The 14,498-nt window shown below is 44.4% G+C and overlaps 1 protein-coding gene across 8 annotated transcripts in view; it reads right to left on the bottom strand.

The window, feature by feature from the left end:
• The window catches only part of rad51b (RAD51 paralog B), an 87,308-nt gene that overhangs the window by 30,050 nt on the left and 42,760 nt on the right, over positions 1–14,498 (bottom strand). The window contains exon 10 of one of the 8 annotated variants that reach the window (XM_021612305.2): positions 12,808–12,938. The exons of the other annotated variants lie outside the window; for them this stretch is intronic. Within the exon in view, the coding sequence (XP_021467980.2) occupies positions 12,808–12,938 (131 nt within the window). The remainder of the gene's footprint in view (positions 1–12,807; positions 12,939–14,498) is intronic. 8 annotated transcript variants of the gene reach the window in all.

Here is a 14,498-nt window from a genome sequence, read left to right as displayed (position 1 = left end):
CAAAATCTGCTAACATAAGTGATTAGTTTGTTTAAAAATGGTTTATTCAGATGACATATCTGTTTCTCCCTAACCCTGCTACTTCTGAGGAGCTAGGAGGAGGTTCAAAAGGTGATAAACACCTGAATGTTTAGACTAGACGTGGTTACAATGATGAAGGAGAGCGATTATTTTGTTGCAACTCACAGTAGATTTGAGAAAAAATTGCGGTATCTAACCTACTAACGAAGACGCCATGTCTTCAGATGACAACACCTTACCCAACCAGTGTACTGCCACCACAATGCCGCCCCGATTCACCCGGCCCACATTTAGCTTTTGATAACGATAAAAACGGTCTTCTTTAATCTCAAAAGATGATCTTGCTCCAGAAAAGGGCAGAAATCATAATCACGGGCGATTGTCCTGAGAACAAAAGGCCTTTTGGGAGAAGTCAATCCTAAAGGGAAGCAGCAGGACTGAGGACAATGAGGAGCCCAGGAGATTATTCTGAACCCTGCCTGGACCAAACCCAGCCGTTCCCCACCTGTTTCTGTTTCTATCACAGACGTCCCTAGACACCAGGAAGTAAGGAGCACTGAATCACAACTGTATCCATGGGAAATCCTGGTTTATAAATTATCGCTCTACTGCATGTCTGCTGATCGCTTTGTCTAATATTTGTCTTGTATAGCTACATCCATTGCTATAACTGTGAGATGGTCCACTTACAGTGTGGGTCGTACAAGGCCCCTGGAGAATGCCCCCAGGATCCGCCCCGATTCGGATGCTGATTACATTTAGAAAGTAACATGATCACCGACAACAATGAGACAGCCTATAGTGAGGAGGTCAGAGACCTGGCAGTGTGGTGCCAGGACAACAACCTCTCCTTCAACGTGAGTAAGACAAAGGAGCTGATCCTGGACTACAGGAAAAGGAGGGCCAAACACGCCCCCGTTCACATTGACAGGGCTGTATTGGAGTGGATCGAGAGTTTCAAGTTCCTTGGTGTCCACAGCACCAACAAACTATCATGGTCCAAACACACCACGACAATCATGAAGAGGGCACAACAACACCTTTTCCCCCTAAGGAGACTGAAAAGACTTGGCATGGTTCCCCAGATCCTCAAAAGATTCTACAGCTGCACCATCGAGAGCATCCTGACGGATTGCATCACTGCCTGGTATGGCAACTGCTTGGCATCCGACTAAGGCGCTACAGAAAGAGCTATGGATGCAAGGACTCCAGTTACACAAGTCATAGACTATTGTCTCTACTGCCGCACGGCAAATGGTACCGGAGCTCAAAGTTTAGGTCCAAAATGCTCCTTAACAGCTTCTACCCCCAAGCCATAAGACTGCTGAACAATTAATCAAATTGCCACCCGGACAATTTACATTGACCCCCCCTTGTTGCTACTACTCACTGTTTATTATCTATGCATAGTCACTTTACTCCTACCTACATGTACAAATTACCCCGACTAACCTGTACCCCTGCAGATTGACTCGGTACCGTGTTACTTTTTACTATAGTTCATTTAGTAAATATTTTATACTTAACACTATTACTTGAACTGCATTGTTGGTTAAGGGCTTGTAAGTAAGCACTTCACGGTAAGGTCTACTACACCTGTTGTATTCGGCGCATGTGACAAATACAATTTGATGATGCAAGAAACATACAGAACATTAAACAACTCCCTCTCACAGCCACACTGAGTGGAAACCGTTGAGATGTGGGGGAAGTGGAGTAGACTGGTCTATGAGGATGGAATGAAAAGTCTAGGAGGAGGGGCACTTGATAAGAAGAAGATAGAGGGGAACACATGAGTGTCATTCTAGTTTCCAGAGGAGATTTATTGACTTTGTTCACCACAGAGGCCGGTTGCACCAGTTGGTCGAAACTCTAGGTCTGACGTAAAATGAGCTCTATGTTGGACCAAAAAAAATTGACCTGTTGCACCACCTGGGCGTAAGCCCTTCTATGAGCTACACCTGGGCACAGTGGTGTAAAGTACTTAAGTAAAAATACTTTAAAGTACTACTTTTGGGGTTATCTGTCCTTACTTTTTATATTTTCGACTACTTTTACTTCACTACATTCCTTAAGAAAATATTGTACTTTTTACTCCATACATTTTCCTTGACACCCAAAAGTATTCGTTACATTTTGAATGCTTAGCAGGACAGGAAAACAGTCCAATTCACGCACTTGTCAACCGGACTCAATAAACACTCATGCTTCGTCTGTAAATTATGTGTGCCCGTGGCTTTCTGTAAATTTAAAAAACAAGAAAATGGTGCCATCTGTTTTGCTTAATATAAGGAATTTGAAATGATTTATACTTTTACTTTTGATACTTGAGCATATTTTAAACCAAATACTTTTACTCAAGTAGAACTTTACTGAGTGACTTTTACTTGAGACATTTTCTATGAAGTTATCTGTACTTTTACCCAAGTATGACAGTTGGATACTTTTTCCACCACTGCCTGGGTGTAGCTTAGGGTGTTCAATTGGGACCATCTTCTTTTAAGATATGCACTGAAAATCTCGTGTTCAGATTTCAAAACCTCCGGGGGCTTTTCGAGTTGCCTATGCACGAGCCAATAATACACTTGATTTATGCTACATAGCATGCTAAATCTGTCTGATCAGCTGCCACCTCCAATTATTTGCCCAGACAGATCAAATAACCAAATATACAGAGATTCAGTGAAACAAAACCACATTGATTATCAGACAAGTCAAGGGCTTTCAGTTAGGATGTAGCCCCTATAGGCTTACGCGAGTGAAAAGCAAAATAATCAACCTGCTATACTAAGCTAGCGTAGGCTACATAGCTAGCTAACATGATAGCAAAGTTTTCTGATAACACTGTTAGAAGAGCAAATAAACAAAAAATTCTAAATCATGAACACTCACCTCAATGAGTTTCCATGACATCATTGTCACACGCCCCCTTATTTCAGTCCCCAGAATCTGACCTCTTGACCTTCCAAGACTATCATACAGCACGCTGCTATGCCCTCCCCGAGACAAATACACACGTAGCCGAAAGATAAGCAAACAATAAATACAGACAAAACTAGTCTGGCGGTCCCCACATGCCTGGTAAATGTTCTTCTCTAAACAGCCCTCTGTGTTTCAGGCCTCAATTTTTCTATCTAGACTTTCAAACAATGGTTGGGTTGTACCAAAGCAGAAGTGACTGCTGGGGGGTGACGAGGAGGAAATGGTTCACTCCAGCAGTGAGATAAACTTCATGTGCATTTAATGTTCCGTTTCACTGCTTCTCTCTCTGTGCTGCTCGGCCTGTTATTACAATCACAGTCCGAGTCATAACTGAGGCAGCTCAAATTCATTTTTACGGCGTTTTAAAGTAACTGTACAATGAAAATCTCACTTTTAAAAGTTCACATTCTGTTAATTCATCCTCAAATAATATTATTGACTCATCCTATTTGTGGCCAAAGAACTTCAAAAACCCCACTTCAAACTTGTATCTAAAAATGTTTTTATTGTTATTTACTCATCAAGGATGATGTCATCCTCCTGAGAAGGATGAGCTGGCCAATCAGCAGTCTATTCACAAGAATATTTGTAATGACCGGTATACGCCCACACCCTTCCAACACAGAAAAGCAGATTTTTAACATACGTAATTAATCATTTTTTAAAAGAAAACTATTGCCCTCATATTATAATGAATTATAGATCATATTTCATAGAAATCTGGAAACACTGGATAGTTCTTTCAACACGACCACACTCATAAACAGGCCCAGAGATGAGTCAAGATAGTTATGGAGGATTTGCTTATGACGGACTTTTTCCCCCTTTCAAAAAGAAGCAAAACAAGACAAAAATGGGTCAGTAGTAGTGAGGCACTAGCGAGAATAACAACTCGGATGGAGGAGGACAGATCCTCTCTTCTCCTCTACAGGGCATTGTGGGAAGCAGAGATGACATATTAGGAGGAAAGTGGAATTCAAGAAAAATGAGATGGTGTGTGTGCGCGTGTGTGTCATAGGGAGATGAGCGATAGAAAGCGCTCTGCAGGCAGGAGTCCATATCAGCGATAGGGGATGGGGAACAGAACAGGAGCTCTGCATCTGTCTGTCAGAGGGGGCTCCTGTATCCACCCCTCCACCTTTCATTTATGGCCCCTCAGACGGAGACAGTCGGGATCAGGGAAGGAGATAAAGGGGAGTCTTGAAATGAACACCTTGGTAAAACTTGCCACTGTATAAAGTAACGCAGGGCGGGGGGGCCCTCCTGCTGGAGCTGAGCCAAGTCCATCTCCGCCCCAGCAGCCTCCACAAGCTCTCTGCTGGCCAGTCTCTGGTAACAACATGGGGCCTATAGGAGCCTAGGGCTATACTGTAGCAGGGTGTTAGCCCTAGGCACACACACACACACACACACACACACACACACACACACACACACACACACACACAGAGGGGGACTAACAACACTCCCACCACCATCCTCCAAGCCTTTCTGGTTCTCTGCTGTACTGAGCACTCCGCCTGTTTGAAGTCTTACATAATAGTAAATAGCCCCTTCTCTCTCTCTCAGTTTCACAGGCCCGGGCCCAAGACAAACCTCACCAATAATCAAATCAAACTGCTAAATTACAGAGGGGCTATTACCACTCGGCACGCAGTTCAACTTCTCAGCGCAGAGATTCAGCCAGTCATGGGAGCTTGACCCTTGCGGAGCTCCAGAACTGCAGCAAGAGAGCAGCTAAAGGGTTCCAGATCCACAGCCTCTGATTGCTAATAATGAGTCAGTGTGCTTGGAGCTTGTATCCCAGGCAGCTAGAGACTCTTCTGGGCCGTGCGGTTGTGTTTTTCCCCCCTCCCCGGTACTCCCCTACCCCACTCCTCCCACCCTCTACCCCTTAGGCCCGCTGGAAACATTGAGTCAGCCAAGCCAAGGCCCCTTTTGTTTCATGTTTATCTATGTGCCTCTAATGGGAGGCGTTGGACCACGCTGGGTTACAGAAGAACATTGCAGCTCCGCTATGCTGCTGCCGTCTGTCTGGGCTACTAATAAGAACACCTGGGTGCAAGTACTATTCAGAAATCTTTTAAACATGTTGATTGTTTGCACTAGCCTGCCAGAGTGCCAGGTGGGTGAGGTTTGTACTTTAACTACTTTTCTATTGGTTCCATTGAGACAGGCAAGTTCAATCAAGCGCAGATAAAGAATTTAAAAGGATTTCAAATAGTATTTGAACCCAGGTCTGCTGCTAATAAACTCCTCGCTCCTCCTCAGCCCGAATTAAATAGGCCATCTTTAGAAAACATCTCTCCCTTCCGATGTCATGTTGAATCGGTTGTTGTGTTGTGTCTCATGGAGCAGCAGGGAGAAGAACAAAAGGGCCCATAACATAACGTGGCCTGGCTTTAGTGTACGGAGGGCTGAGCTGATGCTCTCTCTGTGTGCCAGGCCAACATAACGCTTAGGGTATAGTCATTAGTCACTGTGAAACTGAACAGGGCTGGCTCGTCTGATTCAAATTAGAGCTCATCGAATGGGAGCCAAAATGAAACTAGGATGATTCATAAACACTCCATTTCCCCTGTGAGTTTGGTTGTGTGTGAGTGTATGTGTTTTTGGTTTTACTATCCTTGTGGGGACCAGAAGTCCTCACAAGGATAGTAAAACAAGGAAAAGTAGGGACATTTCACCAGCCCCCCATAAGGAAAACGGCTATTTTAGCCTTAGGGTTAGGGTTAAGGTTAGGTTAAGGAAAATAAGATTTCGAAATGGAATCAATTGTTTGGTCCCCACAAGGACAATAAAATAAATGTGTGTGTGTGTGTGTGTTCGCTAACCACCAAACACTGTGCCTAAATATGGAGAGAAAAAAAGTGGTTGTGTAATTTCATTCAATTTATGTGCAAGTCAGTTAAGAACAAATTCTTATTTACCATGACGGCCTAGCCCGGTCAAACCCGGTCGATGCTGGGCCAATTGTGCGCCGCCATATGGTACTCCCAATTACAGCCGGATGTGATACAGCCTGGATTCGAACCAGGGATTGTAGTGACGCCTCTTGCACTGACATGCAGTGCCTTAGACCTCTGCGCCACTCAGGATCCCATATACACGGAGTATACCGTTCATTAGGAACACCTTCCTAATATTGAGTTGCACCCCCTCAGAACAGCCTCAATTCATCAGGGCATGGACTGTACAAGGTGTCGAAAGCGTTCCACAGGGATACTGGCCTATGTTGACTCCAATGCAACCCACAGTTGTGTCAAGTTGGCTGGATGTCCTTTGGGTGATGGACCATTCATGATACACACGGGAAACTGTTGAGGGCAAAAAACCCAGCTGCGTTGCAGTTCTTGAAAACAAACCGCTGCGCCTGGCACTTACTAACATACCCCATTCAAAGGCGGTTAAATCTTTTTAATTGCCCATTAACCCTCTGAATGGCACACATACGCAATCCATGTCTCAATTGTTTAAAAATCCTTCTTTAACCGGTCTCCTCCCCTTCATCTACAGTGAATGAAGTGGATTTAACAAGTGACATCAATTACACCTCATTGCTTTCACCTCGATTCACCAGGTCAGTCTATGCCATGGAAAGAACAGGTGTTCTTAATGTTTTGTATACTTAGTGTATAACCAAAGCATTGAAACCATCACCAATATGGTTTTTGTTTAACAGTTGACTGAGTGAGTTTGCGCAAAAAACGCCCACTTCAGAACTCACACATGCTTGTACTCAATGACAACATCTCATTCTGTTTTGCCCAAGGATGACAGATGACTAGATACTTACACCATTGTCATGTTCATTAGGCACCAAACAGATAAAAAAAAGTACTGAAACATGGTGGGACGACCTGGATTTTTCAAATAAGAAATGCTCATTTTTGTTTTTAAAATTTTACTAGGGTGTGAGGTAATGAACACAACCCCATGCTCATTTCCCCACATAACCTCTCTTGTGAAAGCACCACAATGTTATGTCCAGGTTCTGAGTCATATTTAACGGAGTAGGTGGTACATTTATTTGTCTTTTACGGCTGTGGTTATTAGTGTGTTAGTACATGTGATGCACTTGGCTGCCAGGGGAACACGCAGTCCTGTGAGGTTTGCAGCTGTGATAGAGGGTGACTCATTTTGGGGAGTGGGGTTCCAACTTCCAACACACACACACACATATATATAAACACACACAAGTACATACGTATCTGAGGTGTTTGTCTGGGCACAGATAGATATTGACAAAATGTCTGAACACCTGCGTATGGCATAAACCACTGCTCCAGGAATGACTGAGAAGTGAACCGAAGCCATAGAGCCCAATGTGTTTAAATGCTGCTTTCTGTGTTTATAATAAAATGTTACACACACACGTCTCTCCCTCTACCACACACACTTATGTCCCCATGACTATGTGGAGCGAATACTGAGCAGCAGCTGGAGAAGCTTCTGAGTCTAAACTGGAGAGCAAGCTAGCTACTGATGTGTAGTGATGAAAACCACCCATTCACACATCAGAGTAACACTAAATGAACAGCATGTGAGAGGTCACACACCCAGGCTATAAAAACACTCGTACTGTAAACAGAAGTGGTCATCAACACACTGGACGTACGGACAAAAGCAGCCTACAACACCGTATTGTGTGGGAGTCAGTACGTGAAAACAGTATTCCCACTACAATCTTTGTTTCCCTCTCAACCCCAGGCTATAGTTATAACTATCCCTCCCCGTACTCCAACTGCAGTCTTCAATATCCCCTTTCTCTCTCCAGGTTTTGACCCCGTTCCTCCTCAGTGCTCATTTTTATGACCCCTCTATTCATGTCAGTGGAGTCTTAACTACCCTGGCCCTCTCTTTCTCCGTCTCTCGCTTTCTCTCTCTGGCACAGGAGATTAAAGTCCACCAGATTCCTTGCGCTGCTAGGGGGTCCGAAAATATTCTCTTTTTAATTTCCCCTCCCTCACCTTATTTTCTCTCCCAAGATAGTCTTTCTCGATATGCAGCAGCAACCTTGGGACTATTCAAACCCTCTAGAAATTTGCGGAGAAATATGATCTTTTGAAGTGTAAGAAGGAGAGGGGAAACAACTACAGAGGGCTTAGATAGAGAAGACATGGGGGAGCGCCCAATAAAATGAGTATAGAAGTGTAACAGAACGAACGAGACGAGAGCTGAGACCGAGAGAGAGCAGAACAGAGATTGAGAGAGAAGGAAATAAATAAAAAAGGGGAGAGAGAGAAGGAGGGGGGGGGGCATTTCTTTATAAGACGAGGGAGAGGAGAACAAAGAGGTCTTTGTGTGGAGTGCTGAGAGAGTGAAGTGGAGCCAGGGCTTAGGGAGTGTTTAACAGTGTACACTGACTGCATTCCAGCAATGTGATTACGAGCCACTTTTAATTTATTCTCCTCCAGGAAACAGACTTAACTCTTCCCTGCCCTTCCCTAGACTTCTAGTCTTATTACATTTTCTGTTTCACTCTACTTTCTCCATAACTTTTTCCCCTTCCTCTCCAAAATGTGTCAGTTCTGCTAATATGCTCAAGATTACATTTTGTCGGACAAATACTACACCGTGTATCTAACTCCACAGCACTAACGCGTTGCATTAGAATTCATGAGGGCTCAATTGCTAATAGCAATGTCATGTGCAGTTTTATAGTATTGACGTTCGAGTGGAATGGAGCACAGTGAGAAGGACTCATATGTGATTGGAATAAAGCAGAAGACAAGTTGCCATTGGCCAATAAAGTAATCTTATGAACACAGACCAAGTCTCTCTATACCAGGAATCATCAACTAGATTTAGACATGGGCCGATATTTTCTTGAGCGGATGGTCGGGGGCCGGAATATAATTACAAATCATTTGTAGACTGCATATTGACCCCAAACAGATATATTTGACTAAAACTTAATCATTTCAAACCTTGAATACATTTGTATATGATCACGCGTCTCTCTACTATGCGTGGAAATACTTGGGAACAGATTTCCCAAATAAAGATCACTTGAAGCTGATTTCCTGGTGTTTTTATGTCCAACAATAAATAAATACACGTTTTGGAGCTCTTGGGGTTTGGAGGAGCGCCAGTTGGGGAACCCTGCTCTATACATCCCACTCTATATATTTCTAGCGCACACACACACACACACACAGTCCGGATATAGGATTTAAAAGGCATGTATACAAATCCCTTCTTATTACTCATAATCCCATGGAGAGGACACACTGGCAACAGACTTCCTGACAGATATGTACTGCAGAACTGGAAACAGGCAGGCGAGGGCCATTCATCAAAACAAACACACTGCTTATGGGACAGGGGGAACACAGGTGCTCGTCTGGCTCCTTGTGTGTGTGTGCGTGCATATACAGTATGAATGCGTGAAGAGGCGCTACTAGGCCTTAATTAAAACTTCAACACACTCTCCCAGATAAAACAACGTGCGTAATTAAAAGTCTGATCATTGATCTCTGTGCCTCCTGACTGTTGACTCTGGTCTCCGCTCAGTACACAGGAGGGTTTGACTGGGATGTGTCTTATGAGCCAGGCAGGCTGAAACTCATTCAACTATTTCATATTAACCACTTTAGCAAACAACAAAAAAATAAAATAATATTCATAGCCTTGTCCCAGATTGGTTTGAGCTGTTTTACGTGACATTGACCACATAGGAGTTGGAAAAACAGCACAAACAGATTCGGGACCAGGCTAAGAGAATCATGGCAAATTCAGATAGGCTCTCTATGGACTGTAAATTACAGTCAAGACTAACTAGAGACCTGGAGATCTAGGGCAGTAGTTTTCAAACCTCTCCTCGGAGACCCCCAGACTTTTTACAATTTTGTTGTAGCCCTGAGCTAACTCGCCTGGGCTTGATGATTAGTTGACAAGTTGAATCAGGTGTGCTAGCTCTGAAGTAGTTCAAATACATGGAACGTCTGAGGGTCCCAGAGGAGAGGATTGGAAACCCCTGATCTAGGGCACTCAGTCAGTCTCCCCATTCTAGAGCCAAAAGTAGAGAAACAAAAAGAGGAGATTACAACATGAGTACCTCAAGTGAAGCATATCTGTAGGAGGAAGTGAAAGTGTTTTCATTTCAGAGTACGATTCATGTTAATATACTGGTTTCATATCATTTTTATTGTTTCTAAATGTGTCGTGTTAATACCACTACACTCAGTGTTCTCATTTAGTAGCCTGGTGACACATCTATTTGTGCTGTGTAACCAATCCCTATGGGTTTGGCATTAACAAAGACCATGTAGGAGTTGGCTATACTGCACAAACAAGTCCGGGAACAGGCTACTCTTTTAGTGCTAATACGACCAAGGAAGTTGCTTATACTGCACAAACAGATGTCGGACCAGGTTACTTTTTCAGCCTGACCATGACAATTTCGGAGTTGGCTATACTGCATAAACAGATATGAGACCAGATTACCCTTTTAATGCTAATGCTACGAAAAACCACTTATTGCGGAGTTCCACAGTGAGTCGGCAGAATGAGTGTGAAGTGTAGAATGTGACAGAGATTAGGTGTAATGGCTGCCCCTCCCGCCTCTATGACCCCGTCACAGTTTCAGATGTGATGGTGGACCACACACAGACAGAGAGGCAGAAACAGCCATAGCAGAGTAACCCACATCCCTACAAGCCCTGCGCTTGCAAGTCTCACCACACAGGGAGACAGAAAAAGAGGGTGGGAAAAGAAGGGGTAGAGAAAGAGAGAGCAGGGGTGAATTAAACCGGCCCAACCGCCACCTCCTACCACAACTACCCAGGTACTCTCTGGCTGGTGCCTTCCTTTCCATCCAATACCCTTCTCTGGACAACTGCGCTGTCACCAGCCAGCTGTTAAGCATGAAGAGAGAGAGCGGTTGGTCGGTGGAACGGAGTGAAAGGGGAGGAGGAGGAGGGGGTGGTGGGCGAGGGAGAGGGCAAGTGAAAGTTGGCCCAAATAAAAAACCCTTCTCAAAGGGATCAAAGCGGGTGCATGGCAATTTAATTCCGAGAGGATATTGGTGTTCCCGTAGGCTTCCCCTGCTTCCTGCCCCCCCTACCCCTACCCTCGCTGCCCCCGCGCTGAGTCTTAAGTCGCACAGCCACAGACCAAACAGGGGGACCATTATTCCCCACCCTCTGGCCTGCTTCGCTCCGCTCTTGCACCTACTCCACTGTTAACGCAGAGTCTCTGACATACAGTACCAGTCAAAAGATTGGATACACCTACTCATTCAAGGGTTTTTCTTTATTTTGACTATTTTCTTTCTTTCCTTCTTAATGCATTTGAGCCAATCAGCTGTGTTGTGACCAGGTAGGGGTGGTATACAGAAGATGGCCCTATTTGGTAAAATACCAAGTCCATATTATAGCAAGAACAGCTCAAATAAGCAAAGAGAAACAACAGTCTAGCAATACTTTAAGACATGAAGGTCAGTCAATACGGAAAACTTAAGTAACAGACACATCTCAACATCAACTGTTCAGAGGAGACTGTGTGAATAAGGCCTCATGGTCGAATTGCTGCAAATAAGCCATGACTAAAGGACACCAATATGAAGAAGAGACTTGCTTGGGCCAAGAAACAAGAGCAATGGACATTAGACCAGTGGAAATCTGTCCTTTGGTCTGATGAGTCCAAATTTGAGATTTTTGGTTCCAACCACCGTGTCTTTGTGAGACGCAGAATAGGTGAACGGATGATCTCCGCATGTGATTCCCACCGTGAAGCATGGAGGAGGAGGTGTGATGGTGCTTTGCTGGTGACACTGTCTGTGATTTATTTAAAATTCAAAGCACACTTAACCAGCATGGCTACCACAGCATTCTGCAACGATACGCCATCCCATCTGGTTTGCGCTTAGTGGGACTATCACACCTCCAGGCTGTGTAAGGGCTATTTGACCAAGAAGGAGAGTGATGGTGATTCATCAAATGACCTGGCCTCCGCAATCACCCGACCTCAACACAAATGAGATGGTTTGGGATCAGTTGGACCGCAGAGTGAGGGAAAAGCAGCCAACAAGTGTTCAGCATATGTGGGAACTCCTTCAAGACTGTTGGAAAAGCATTCCTCATGAAGCTGGTTGAGAGAATGCCAAGACTGTGCAAAGCTGTCATCAAGGCAAAGGGTGGCTACTTTGAAGAATCTCAAATATATTTTGATTTGTTGAACACTTTTTTGGTTACTATATGATTCCATGTGTTATTTCATAGTTTTGATCTCTTCACTATTATTCTACAATGTAGAAAATAGTAAAAATAAAGACAATTAATTGAATGAGTGGGTGTGTCCAAACTTTTGACTGGTACTGTACATGGAACGAGATTCACAGCACAAGACCTCTACTTTGGGAACTAGGCTGCTGATGCTTATGGGTCAAAGTTCATAGGTCACAGGAACACAAAGCAACTCAGGTGGCCCTCAGAAACAAACTGTAATCAATGTCTCTTACAATGAAATGCAGTAGTGAGAAACAAAGAGGACATGTTTCCATTGGCTCCCAGCAGAGCCCTTTAGCCGTTTCATCACTACGGCCCTCTCAAGTAAATACATTACATAATGCCCATTGAACGTTGAACTGAGGAAATACTGAGAGAGTTCAAAAGGGGCCGCTGGTGCTATTGTGTGGCTGCATCTTTCCTGCCCTGGCGTTTAATAGCTATAGGCTAGTTTTCTCTCTGTGTGGTTGACGGTGGAATTAGGAAGTAGCTGCTGGCCGACCTGTGTACAGTATGTGAGTGTGTGTCTCGTCGGTGTGCATGTGTCCCTGTGTGTGTGTGCGCTTGTACTTGCATGTGTGTGTGTTGGCTGGGGGTCCTTCAGAGGATGTGGCCAGGGCAGGCGTGTGGTGTGGGAACGGGGCTGCGTGTCAGCTGTCAGGGCTGGAAAGGTCAGGCCGCAGGAGCAACACAGGGCAGCACTGTCTGTGTGGCAGGGCCGAGGGAGGGAGGGAGAAAAACAGACACACAGAGAGACAGAGAGGATAGAGTGGGAAAAGAGTCAGCTAGACAGAGTGTGAGTGAGTGTGTGTACATGTGTGTGAGCGAGAGTGTGTATGTGACTGTGTGTTCATACATGAACAGTGAACAGCTGCTCAGACACATCAGGAACAAGAGCACCACTCCAGCCCTCTGACAGACAGACACCACTACTAAAAGTTAATGAATACGAATGAATAGGGCCATAATTAACCAACCCAACACCTTCCATAGGTACAGTGTGTGACTGACATAAAACATCAACCACAAACAACACACTGTGTTCTGGTCTCCACAGTGGGAGGCAAGACTAGGGTTGCAAAGCTACCAATAATTTACCAAAGTTACTGGAATCTTCTGTAATTTTGGTAATTAACAGAAAAACTATTGCAATCCATGGTAACTTTGGTAATTTATACTTGAATAACTAGTGCATATATCATGTATTCATATTTAGAATTAATTTTGTATATGTGTGTCCATATTATCCATGAGTTTCTAGCAGACAAAGCATATGGATCAAGAGAAAATAGTCTAATTAATGAAGAAAGCATCTAAATCAACAATGGCATTATCTGCAACTTTTCCAACTATTGACTTTTTTCACAAATGCCAACAGTTTGACGCCAAAACATTGACAACAAATAAACTCAGCAAAAAAAGAAAAACGTCCTCTCACTGTCAACTGCATTTATTTTCAGCAAACTTAACATGTGTAAATATTTGTATGAACATAAGATTCAACAACTGAGACATAAACTGAACAAGTTCCACAGACATGTGACTAACAGAAATGGAATAATGTGTCCCTGAACAAAGGAGGGGTCAAAAGTAAGTCAGTATCTGGTGTGGCCATTAAGTACTGCAGTGCATCTCCTTCTCATGGACTGCACCAGATTTGCCAGTTCTTGCTGTGAGATGTTACCCCACTCTTCCAACAAGGCACCTGCAAGTTCCCGGACATTTCTGGCAGGGAATGGCCCTAGCCCTCACCCTCTGATCCAACAGGTCCCAGGCGTGCTCAATAGTACTGAGATCCGGGCTCTTCGCTGGCCATGGCAGAACACTGACATTCCTTTCTTGTAGGAAATCACGCACAGAACGAGCAGTATGGCTGGTGGCATTGTCATGCTGGAGGGTCATGTCAGGGTGAGCCTGCAGGAAGGGTACCACATGAAGGAGGAGGATGTCTTCCCTGTAATGTACAGCGTTGAGATTGCCTGCAATGACAACAAGCTCAGTCCGATGATGCTGTGACACACCGCCCCAGACCATGACAGACCCACCACCTCCAAATCGATCCCGCTCCAGAGTACAATGCTCATTCCTTCGACAATATACACAAACCCGACATTCACCCATGGTGAGATAAAACCGCGACTCGCTGTGAAGAGCACTTGCCGCCAGTCCTGTCTGGTCCAGCGACGGTAGGTTTGTGCCCATAGGCGACGTTGTTGCCAGTGATGTCTGGTGAGGACCTGTCTTACAACAGGCCTACAAGCCCTC

Source organism: Oncorhynchus mykiss, chromosome 8, assembly GCF_013265735.2.
Source record: "Oncorhynchus mykiss isolate Arlee chromosome 8, USDA_OmykA_1.1, whole genome shotgun sequence".
In the NCBI taxonomy this organism is placed as follows: domain Eukaryota; kingdom Metazoa; phylum Chordata; class Actinopteri; order Salmoniformes; family Salmonidae; genus Oncorhynchus; species Oncorhynchus mykiss.
Note: the sequence above shows the minus strand (reverse complement) of the source record. Positions and strands in the feature narration are given on the sequence as shown.